This window comes from Podarcis pityusensis, assembly GCF_964106645.2.
Source record: "Podarcis pityusensis genome assembly, chromosome: 2".
NCBI classification, from domain to species: Eukaryota; Metazoa; Chordata; class Lepidosauria; order Squamata; family Lacertidae; genus Podarcis; species Podarcis pityusensis.
Window position 1 is genome coordinate 118,653,056 of NC_138029.1, and position 11,829 is coordinate 118,664,884.

General features: G+C 48.8%; 1 protein-coding gene across 1 annotated transcript in view; it reads left to right on the top strand.

The window, feature by feature from the left end:
- The window catches only part of LOC308469447 (adhesion G-protein coupled receptor G4-like), a 41,238-nt gene extending 35,604 nt beyond the window's left edge, over window positions 1–5,634 (top strand). Inside the window, exons 15-17 of the mRNA XM_080991926.1 lie at window positions 1,601–1,699; window positions 3,022–3,165; window positions 4,579–5,634. Of these exons, the coding sequence (XP_080848052.1) occupies window positions 1,601–1,699; window positions 3,022–3,165; window positions 4,579–4,706 (371 nt within the window). The 3' untranslated portion in view covers window positions 4,707–5,634. The remainder of the gene's footprint in view (window positions 1–1,600; window positions 1,700–3,021; window positions 3,166–4,578) is intronic.
- Window positions 5,635–11,829: the final 6,195 nt, after the last annotated feature.

Below are 11,829 nucleotides of genomic sequence, written 5' to 3' on the forward strand. Positions count from 1 at the left end.
TGTGTGAGTGCCTGGTGGCGGTTGGAGGATGCAAAACCCACTTGGGACCTCATTGCTCAGTCCAGCTAGCACAGCACTGTCCACACCAGCAGTTCCCAAGCCTTTGTGGGCCACTGACCCTTGGTTCCACAAACTCATCCCAGTGGCCCCTGTGCAACCCTATAAAAAGCAGTATCCCCTCCCCCATGCTTTTTAGCATCTACATGAAGCCGCTGGGAGAGATCATCAGGAGGTTTGGGCTGGGTGTTCATCAGTATGTGGATGATACCCAGCTCTACCTCTCTTTCAAATCATAACCAGTGAAGGTGGTGAAGGTCCTGTGTGAGTGTCTGGAGGCAGTTGGAGGATGGATGGTGGCTAATGGATTGAGGTTGAATCCTAACAAGACAGAAGTACTGTTTTGGGGGACAGGAGGCGGGCGGGTGTGGAGGACGCCCTGGTCCTAAATGGGGTAACTGTGCCCCTGAAGGACCAGGTGCGCAGCCTGGGAGTCATTTTGGACTCACAGCTGTCCATGGAGGCACAAGTCAATTCTGTGTCCAGGGCAGCTGCCTACCAGGTCCATCTGGTGCGCAGACTGAGACCCTAACTGCAACTAATCCAGAATGCGGCAGCTAGACTGGTGAGGTGACTGGGAGCGGCCGCCGATACCATATAACACTGGTCCTGAAAAAGGCCTACATTGGCTCCCAGTACGTTTCCAAGCACAATTCAAAATGTTGGTGCTGACATTTAAAGCCCCAAACGGCTTCTGTCCAGTAGACCTGAAGGAGCATCTCCACCCCCATTGTTCAGGCCTTCTGGCAGTTCCCGCCCTACAAGAAGCGAAGTTACAGGGAACCAGGCAGAGGGCCTTCTCGGTAGTGGCGCCCGCCCTGTGGAACACCCTCCCATCAGATGTCAAAGAAATAAACAACTATCTTACTTTTAAAAGACAGCTGAAAGCAGCCCTGTTTAGGGAAGGTTTTGAAGGTTTAATGCTGTATTGTGTTTTTAATACAGTGGTGCCCCGCAAGACGAATGCCTCGCAAGACGAAAAACTCGCTAGACGAAAGAGTTTTCCGTTTTTTGAGTCGTTCCGCAAGACGAATTTCCCTATGGGCTTGCCTCGCAAGACAAAACGTCTTGCGAGTTCTTGCGAGTTTGTTTCCTTTTTCTTAAAGCCGCTAAGCCGTTAATAGCCGCTAAGCCGCTAAGCCGTTAATAGCCGCTAAGCCGCTAATAGCCGCTAAGCCGCTAATAGCAATGCTTCGCAAGACGAAAAAACCGCAAGACGAAGAGACTCGCGGAACGGATTAATTTCGTCTTGCAAGGCACCACTGTATTCGGTTGGAAGCCTCCCAGAGTGGCTGGGGAAACCCAGCCAGATGGGTGAAGTATAAATAAATTAGTAGTAGTAGTAGTAGTAGTAATTCAGCAACTAAAACTCAGAAGCATTACGGCCACCTTGCTCTCTGCTGGCAGCAAAATCTCTTGGTCTGACTCTGACCCATTCTGTAGTTGAAGAGATGATGGCAAAATTGTGGCCAGAGGAGTGGGGAGGGGGGTATAATCTAATGAATGTTTTTCCTGCTCCCCGCCCCCTGACTCCTTCCTCTAGGATTCTTCATTTTCGTGTTCCACTGTCTCATGAAGGAGAACGTGAGGAAACAATGCCGAGTGCATTTCTGCTTGGGAAAGTTTCGGCTCAGCTGTTCTGGTATGACATTCTCATATATATAAAACCAACCCTTGGGGATGGGCTGACATTGTTCTTTGTGGCTGCTTTTGCACTTCTTGTCATCTGAGCTGCCCCCTGCCTGTACTGGAGGGACTGTGATGGAGAGGCCCAGCCATTGCCCTTGCCCAGTCAGAGGCCATTATAGCACAGGGAGTGAGGGGACTGGACCCCCTACGAAAGTCCTCAGATACAATCCACCAATCCCGTATGCTATGATATGTGTTAACAGTAAAGGTAAAGGTACCCCTGACCGTTAGGTCCAGTCACGGTCAACTCTGGGGTTGTGCGCTCACCTCGCTCTATAGGCCGAGGAAGCCGGTGTTTGTCCGCAGACAGCTTCCAGGTCATGTAGCCAGCATGACTAAGCTGCTTCTGGCGAACCAGAGCAGTGCACGGAAACGCCGTTTACCTTCCCGCCGGAGCAGTACCTATTTATCTACTTGCACTTTGACGTGCTTTCAAACTGCTAGGTGGGCAGGAGCAGGGACCGAGCAATGAGAGCTCACCCCATCGTTGTGGGGATTCAAACCGCCCACCTTCTGATCGGAAGCCCTAGGCTCAGTGGTTTAGACCACAGCGCCACCCGCGTCCCTTATGATATGTGTTAGGATTATTATTTATTATATTTTAAAATGAACATAGCATTTTTAAATCTTTTTTAAAAAATAGATTTAAGTGTGGCTAACAACAAAGGCTCAAAATACCAAATGATTTAAAACAATGCAACAAAAATTTAAATGTGTTATTTAAAAAGCCCAAGAACCTCATATACAGGGCTTTAAATAGAGCGAAGCAGCAGTTAAAGGGGAAACAAAGCAACAGCAAGCCTTTTAAAAAATCTATTTAAGTTAAGCGGAGGCACAGGTTCTGTGTCTGTGTCTCTGTGTGATGGTTCTGTTTTTTTAGGGCTTTACAAATTCCAAGTACAGTATGACCAGTCCTTGTCCCAGGGGGATTCCATTCTCATACAGACACAGCTAAACAACAGAGGAGGCAGCAGAAGATGAGAAGCAGGTGAAGGAAGCTATGGAAAGAATCTCTGACAGCTTTAATTCCACGTTCTTTGGCTTAGTTTACAATAAGGCATGGGGAACTAGTGGGATGACCCCAAAGGCTTCTAGGAAAAGCCGAGTTTTGAAGAAAGACCTAAAGTAATCTAGACTAGAGAAGAGGTCGTGCGGAGGCATTCTGGGAGGCAGTTCTAGGCATAAATGGCAGCAAATAAAAAATGGACTTCAGGGGGGCAGGAGACCGTTTATGCTTTCATACCCTCCAAAACCTGCCCTCCTATGCTGTTTCAGATTGTAGCAGCTCTGCCGCAACTCTGGGGTATCACCATCACTCGCAGAGGACGTCACCCCATTCTCTGAAGTCGCAGAGCTCTTGTACCACCAGCTCCACATCAAATGGTTCAGGAAGCTTACCAGGGGCTGCTCCTGAGACTGGTGAGTAGGAACTACCGTATTTTTCGCACCATAGGATGCACCGGACAATAGGACGCACCTTGTTTTAGAGGGGGGAGAACAAGAAAAAAAAAATCTCTCCCTCTCTGCCCAGCACCCCTTCAGCGAAGCGGCAGGAGGCGCTGCGCAGAGAGGGGGAGAATTTCCCCCCTCTTGTTTTCCCCCTCTAAAACAAGGTGCCGTTTAAGGTGCGTTCAGACGCCTTCAGGCGGCTACCTTGGAAGCCTGGAGAGCGAGAGGGGTCGGTGCGCACCGACCCCTCTCACTCTCCAGGCTTCTGGTTCCTTTCGACCTGCTCTTTGGGGCTGGCGGGGGGAAGCCCACCACCAGCCCCAAAGAGCAGGTCGGGGAGCAGCGCAAAGGTGCGCGGCTATAGAGGCTGCTGCCATAGCTGCGTGTTACCTCTCCAGCCGGCAGAGGGTCGTGGGGCTATGCTGTCTTCGCTCCATAGGACGCACACACATTCCCCCTTCATTTTTGAAGGGGAAAAAGTGCGTCCTATGGTGCGAAAAATACGGTATATATATATCCAGATAGCTGGATAGATAGATAGTGCTATATACTGAAGTTCTCACACTGGGCCAGCAGAGGGATACTGTAGATAGTTTTCCCTCAGGTCCACATATGCAAATAAGGGATTGAAAGTGACGTTCAGTGATTGGATAGTTACAGAAAATGGTTACTGTTGCGTTCTAGTAGAGCTCTATATAAGCAGGCTGGCTGAACCCTTCAATTCAGTTCTGTTCAGTTCAGTTCTATTCTGGCCTGTGAATAAACAAGAGCTGTTTGAAGAATCGCTGTGTCGTCTGATATGTTCACCCACAAATTAACAGATAGATAGATAGATAGATAGATAGGATCGTAGGCCACAGGCTACCAGTACTGCAGGACGAGATGGGAAGTGGGCGGTAGCATCTGGAACTGGCACTATGGAGGATGACGTTTCAAAGTGAGGGGTTTGGTGCACCCTGTTTTTGAGTGCTTTTTCTGAGAAGATTCCCCCAAAGTAGAAAGCTAGCACAAAAGGTAATAAAGTTCTCATTCCCCCACCTGCCACAATGGCTGCTTTGATACTTTTTTTGAAATATCAAATTCTTTCAGAAATTTATCTTCCTCTTATTTTATGATGCGTTTGCTTGTCTAGTGCCGGAAACAGACCCCCCTTAGCCTGTCTCTTGAGCAAATCTGGCACTGGCTTGTGAGGTGGGTGAGTTTGTGTGTGAAGCATCTTCCTTTCTTTTAAAAAAAATGTTCCTAATAGTTTCCTAGGTTTTACAGAACATCTTGAAAACGCAGAAAGAAAAATCGTATTTCCAGTTTAAGCTTTCCTGGATTATTTTCAAAAGGCGTGAATCATTGGAGGGGTGGTTGACTCCCTCTGTATTTATTTCCTAGATGAAGTTTTGCACAGCACCCGCCACACATCCTTTACTCACCAGAAGGTCAAGCTTCCTCGGGTGAGAAGAATGTCGCCAATGGATGCAGAGCTTCACTGCACTCAGAAAACGAGTTTTTTGCCTTGAGGGCCTGTCTGGTTCTTCCTGGGTCTCTGGCTGCCCAGTCTGCTCTTTACAGTCGTGACAAATCGGCTGAAGATCTTTTTTCAGCCTCTCCTTCCACCCTTCTCAAAGTATTCTGAGCCAATTCAATAAGTTAGTTTCAGTTAAGGGTTTAGAAAAGCCTGCCAGTTGAGCAGGCAAGCTCTCAACCTATGCCCCATGAAGACGAAAGCTTGGACAGACCAGTGGTTGCAAACCAAAATGAAAATTAAGTGAAGGATTAACATCGGAATAGTTTACTGACTAATTAAGAAGTGTAATGTGATATTAGATGATTAGCCCTCCGCGAAATTCAGAGCATGGGAAGTCACCCAAAGATATATAATTTGGCAATATATTCGGCTTTTTATTGTATTGTAATTTGGAATGTTATAATATGTTTCTTATTGGATTATTAAATTGGAAAACTCAATAAAATATAATATATAAGCAAGTAAAGAAGAAGGCAGTCTGACCTCTAATCCTGACCCTAACCCTAAGTTCTCTGAGGAGGTGGAGCTTGAGACAGCCACCTATTTAAGTTTGCAGCAGGTGGTGGACTCTGTTGGTGGAGCATCACTCAAATATCTCTGCATTTGAGCTTGCCTTGCATCTGGTAAGCAGCTGCCTGGGGTCCTGATAACCTAAAGCTTCACCTGGGCTCTTGCTCTGCTTTGCCAGAATGGATCAGGGCTCACAACGGGAACTCAGGGCTCAGTGAAAGAAAGGGAACCACACAGGTCTTGGCAGGCCCAGACGGGGGGGGGGGGGGGCATATGGGCCACTTGGCCCGGGCCTCCAATTCCAAAGCATATCCACAATTGCAGGGGACCATTGTATATCTATATTTTCCATTTTGTCTTTATATGCAGATACGGTTCAAGCCTTGAAATAAAATTATTTCTCAGCGTAACTTTTGTGAAAATTATTTATATACAGTGGTACCTCGGGTTAAGTACTTAATTCGTTCTGGAGGTCCATTCTTAACCTGAAACTGTTCTTAACCTGAAGCACCACTTTAGTTAATGGGGCCTCCCACTGCCGCCGCACCGCCAGAGCACGATTTCTGTTCTTATCCTGAAGCAAAGTTCTTAACCTGAAGCACTATTTCTGGGCTAGCAGAGTGTAACCTGAAGCGTATGTAACCTGAAGAGTATGTAACCCGAAGTACCACTTATTTATAAGACCTCAGTTATCCCCAGGGTAAAAAAAAGGGGGGGGAGCACCTTATCTACCTGGCCTGGGCCTCTGCCTGGCTCTGCAAGGCCCTGGGTCTTGGATTCAACAGTGAGAGAGTAGGAGCAAAATACATGTTCTAGTGATCTCACAGTTTCCCAAATTGGCAGGAGAGGGAAGGAAGATAACAAAACGTGGAAGAGTCTTTTTGTGTTGGACCAAAGGCCCGTCTCGCCCAACATCTGGCTTCCTACAATGGCCAACCAGGTGCCCCCAGGAAGCTCCCAAGCAGGGCTAGGGGGCATCTGCTCCTTCTTGTCATTTGCCTCCCCCTGACACACACATCACCTGCTAGTTTTCAGAGGTGTACCATGAGGGTTTATAGCCACTGCAAGACCTGTTTTCTCTTTATGAACTCAACTGAGCCTCTTACAAAGCTACCTGCTAGTAGCCGTCGACACAGTTGATGGCGGAAAATTCTGCAGGTCAGTGCTGAATTGTGCAAATTACTTCCTCCTTTGTGCCTTTGTGCCAGCCAGTCCCTTCCAAGGGAAGACCAGGAGATGTACACACACACACACACACACACACACACACACACACAGACACACACACACACACACACGAGAGAGAGAGAGAGAGAGAGAGAGAGAGAGACAGAGAGAGAGAGAGAGAGAGAGAGAGAGAGAGACTTCTCTCTATCCAGTTTACTTTAGTAAAGGTAAAGGGACCCCCCGACCGTTAGGTCCAGTCGCGGACGACTCTGGGGTTGCGGCGCTCATCTCGCTTTACTGGCCTAGGGAGCTGGCGTCATCTGGCCAGCATGACTAAGCCGCTTCTGGTGAAACCAGAGCAGCACACAGAAACGCCATTTACCTTCCCGCCGGAGCGGTACCTATTTATCTACTTGCACTTTGATGTGCTTTTGAACTTCTAGGTTGGCAGGAGCAGGGACCGAGCAACGGGAGCTCAACCCGTCGCGGGGATTCGAACCGCCAACCTTCCGATCGGCAAGCCCTAGGCTCTGTGGTTTAGACCACAGCGCCACCCGTGTCCCACTTTAGTTAAGTTAAAAATCCCTAACTATTTTTTTACTGATGGGGGGGGCAGATCCCTCCCCTTGGAGACAGTTTATTTCACCCTGAGGATATGTATGATGGTTAATAAATCTGGCCTATGGAAGTGAATATGATTGCTGGCTGTTCCATTCAGCCCCACTTCCCGCCCATGAAGGCTTTCGATAGTTGCTCATCATTGAGCAACTGCCTTAGCAGAGATGGCGGCTGAGTGAGTCTCCCGCACATGGGGGAGCAAAATACAAAAGGCTCTTTTATTCCCACGCAGAAGCAGTTAGTGATGGCTGGGGGAGAAGGAGAGGAGGAATATTTCAGTAAGAACCTTTCCCTGAAGGCAGCAGCGAGAGCTCCCAGGCCGATCACGCAGTGCCTTGAATTGGGCTGTAACTGGCAAGGAAGGCAATGTAAAAGTTTTTGTTAAAACCAAGTTAAAAGTCTTAAGATGTACAGAGAAGATCTGCGAGGAGGATATTCAACATCCCTGAATTCTGCCCCTTTGAGATCCAGCGTGGCAAAGTGTCAGACTAGGACCTAGGAGACCAGGGTTCAAATCCTCTCACTGCCTCTCTCAGCCTAACCTCCCTCACAGGGCGGTTCTGGGGATTAATTGAGGAGAGGGGGGAACCATGTTCAGCTCCTGCAAGAATAAGGGGGAATGGGAATGCGGTAACTAATAAAATGAAATAAATCTTCCAGAGCAGCCAGAAGGACAGTGGCGTAGCGTGAGGGGGGCTAGAGGCGCTGTTGCCCTGGGAAATAAACCAAGGAAAATAAACCACTTTGAGTGGCTTTTTTAAACAACCAGGTGGAGTAAAAGTGTCATGAAACAATCATAAAATAAACGGCCACTGCCGCTGTCCCCTTCCTAGCTCCCCTCTGCTGGAAAAACCCTTCCCCACCACCCTCTGCCGCCCTGCCCTGACAGGGGGCGCAATACTTGCCCTGGGCACTGGCAACCCACGCTACACCACTGGGTTAGGAGACAGGAATTGATCCTTAAAACTATATCCTTAGGAGTTATCAAGTCTATGAGCCAAGGGAAAACTTTGGATCAGGACCGTATTGAAATGAAGGGGGGGGGGAAGAGACCCAAGAATAAGAGTGTCCAAGGTGAACATGTGTCTCTAAACGACAGAAGAGAAAGTTAACTTTCACATCACCAGTGGAGTAGAATTGAGTGAAGAAATGGTGCACACCAATGTATCCTTAGCACATTGGGCTCAACCTCCTAAACTTCCTAACTCAGAAAAGGCAACCCAAATGGTCGAGGGAATGGAGCAACTGCCCTTGGGATATTCTAGTTTAGAGAAAAAGAAAGCACAAGGTGAAAGCAGCGTTAGGGAGCAAGGGAGAGTTGCTCTTGTGCTTGAGTCCTGCCTAGTTGGCCACTGGAAGAACAGGATGGGCCTCGTTGGGCTTCATCTAGCAGGCTCTTCTTATGTTAAAGGTAAAGGTAAAGGGACCCCTGACCATTAGGTCCAGTCGTGGCAGACTCTGGGGTTGTGGCACTCATCTCGCTTTATTGGCCAAGGGAGCCGGCGTACAGCTTCCGGGTCATGTGGCCAGCATGACTAAGCCGCTTCTGGCGAACCAGAGCAGCACACGGAAACGCCGTTTACCTTCCCGCCGGAGCGGTACCTATTGATCTACTTGCACTTTGACGTGCTTTCAAACTGCTAGGTTGGCAGAAGCTGGGACCGAGCAACGGGAGCGCACCCCGTCGCAGGGATTCGAACCTCCAACCTTCTGATTGGCAAGTCCTAGGCTCTGTGGTTTAACCCACAGCGCCACCTGCGTCCCCTTCTTATGTTAAGAACAGGTAAAATGGTAAAGGACCCCTGGACGGTTAAGTCCTGTCAAAGGTGACTATGGGTTTGCGGCTCTCATCTTGCTTTCAGGCCGAGGGAGCCAGCGTTTGTCCACAGACAGCTTTCCGGGTCATGCCAGCAGGACTAAACCGCTTCCGGTGCAACGGGTCACAGTGACGGAAACCAGAGCACACGGAAACGCCATTTACCTTCCCGCCGGAGCAGTACCTATTTATCTACTTGCACTGGCATGCTTTCGAACTGCTAGGTTGGCAGGAGCTGGGACAGAGCAACGGGAGCTCACCACGTCATGCAGATCTGAACCACCAACCTTCCGATCAGCAAGCCCAAGAGGCTCAGTGGTTTAGAGCACAGCGCCACCCACGTCCCTTCATGAAGAACAGCACACTTGGGGGAAAGGGTGTGTGTGTCTTGGTAAAGAAAAGTATTTCAATTATTACTTTTTGTCACATTTATTTTAAACCCTGTCTTTAAAAGCAGTTAGAAGCCAAAGCAAAACACAGGCCTTTTGGTTTCTGTGGGGAAAAATAAGAGCAGAAAGGAGCTTTTGGCTGGTCCCTGTTGCTATCTTCTATCTAAGCCAGCCCCCCCCCCACCTCATTCCATAACTCAAGAGTGCTTCATTGAAACTTCAAATGCAGCATTGTTTAAGTTGTCAGGTGGAATGAAGGCATATAATTTTATGATGGGGCGTGAATCAGCCTCTCTCCACACCTGGCACCCTCTCATTTGTCTCTCTGATGCCTCCTTGCAAGATGGGGGGGGGGGGCATTGCGACAGGTATGGAGGTGCAGAGACAATAACACCTGCTGAATTCATCTTGAGTCATTTCCTGATCACCTCAAAGAATATTCAAATGTGAACATGAAGAAACACCCAAAGGCAGAGGTGGCAACAGAGATCCAGTTAGGGGTGGGGTGGGGGCTGGTGATATCTGGGAATGTGTTTACGATGTGGATGCACGGAGCTGGAAGTGATCCAAATTACTCTTAAATGGCATGTTTACCGTTTCCTACTGTACACTGGAGTTGAAAACATCCCCCCCTCAATGCCTTGCTAACAGCACCTGTGCAACTAAAAGGCTCTTCTTATGCCAAAGACATAAGAGACACCTCTGATGTCATGATGACACCTCTTACCTATTATGGGATGTACATGTGTGGGGGAAAGGGAGGGTGAGCCTCCAGTGCACACCAGCCCCAGCCAGCAAGGCTGCAGGTTAACCATGATGGGCGCCAAGGTTCAATGATGTCTGTGTAAATGGTGCCTGGAAACACTGGGATCTCTGCTTCTTCTTTCTTTGGCGATCACTCATAACCAAGCAAGATTGTCTTCCATAAACACGGTTTTAACAATGAGTCCTTAAGTGACTGTGGAGGCCAATTCTGGATCCACACATCCTTCCACAGTGGGGACATTGGTTTCAGGGCGGGAGTTGATCATGGTGTGGATTTGCCAAGCGTGCCTTCCTCTTAGCATGTTTCTCCCTTTGGTAAAGTCTGTTCTCCAACTGGAGCGCTCACAGGCCAGTATTTCCCAGTTGTCAGTGTTTATACTTTTTTTTTTTGGCCCTGAGAGAGTCTTTGAACCTCTTTTGTTGACCACCAGCATTACGCTTTCCATTTTTAAGTTCGGAATAGAGTAGTTGCTTTGGAAGACGATCATCAGGCATCCGCACAACATGACCAGTCCAACGAAGTTGATGTTGAAGAATCATTGCTTCAACACTGGTAATCTTTGCTTCTTCCAGTACACTGGCATTAGTTCGCCTGTCTTCCCAAGTGATGCGTACAATTTTTCAGAGACACTGCTGATGGACTCTTTCAAGGAGTTGGAGATGGCATTTATAAGTGGTCCATGTTTCACAGGCATACAGCAAGGTTGGTAGTACAATAGCTTTGTAAACAAGCATTTTGGTTTCCCTGCGAATGTCCTGGTCCTGGTCCTCAAACACTCTGCACTTCAATCGGGAGAAAGCTGCACTCGCAGAGCTCAGGTGATGCTGGGATCTAACCCTGCTTGGAGATTGGGGAGGCACACCACAAAGAGTTAAACTGTCCATCTCAACCTGAAGGTCCTGTGTGAGTGTCTGGAGGCGGTTGGAGGATGGATGGCGGCAAACAGATTGAGGTTGAATCCTGACAAGACAGAAGTACTGTTTCTGGGGGACAGGAGGCGGGCAGGTGTGGGGGATTCCCTGGTCCTGAATGGGGTAACCGTGCCCCTGAAGGACCAGGTGCGCAGCCTGGGAGTCATTTTGGACTCACAGCTGTCCATGGAGGCACAGGTTAAATCCGTGTCCAGGGCAGCTGTGTACCAGCTCCATCTGGTACGTAGGTTGAGACCCTATCTGCCAGCGGACTGCCTCGCCAGAGTGGTGCATGCTCTGGTTATCTCCCGCTTGGACTACTGCAATGCGCTCTACGTGGGGCTACCTTTGAAGGTGACCCGGAAACTACAACTAATCCAGAATGCAGCAGCCAGACTGGTGACTGGGAACAGCCGCCGAGACCATATAACACCGGTCTTGAAAGACCTACATTGGCTCCCAGTACGTTTCCGAGCACAATTCAAAGTGTTGGTGCTGACCTTTAAAGCCCTAAACGGCCTCGGTCCAGTATACCTGAAGGAGCGTCTCCACCTCCATCGTTCTACCCGGACACTGAGGTCCAGCACCGAGGGCCTTCTGGCGGTTCCCTCACTGCGAGAAGCCAAGTTACAGGGAACCAGGCAGAGGGCCTTCTCGGTAGTGGCGCCCTCCCTGTGGAACGCCCTCCCACCAGATGTCAAAGAGAACAACAACTACCAGACTTTTAGAAGACATCTGAAGGCAGCCCTGTTTAGGGAAGCTTTTAATGTTTGATGTATCATAGTATTTTAATATTCTTTTGGAAGCCGCCCAGAGTGGCTGGGGAAACCCAGCCAGATGGGCGGGGTATAAATAATAAATTATTATTATTATTATTATAACCTCCTCCCACCCACCCCCCTGCTTCTGAGACTGCTCAGGCTTATCCAGGATCCCTA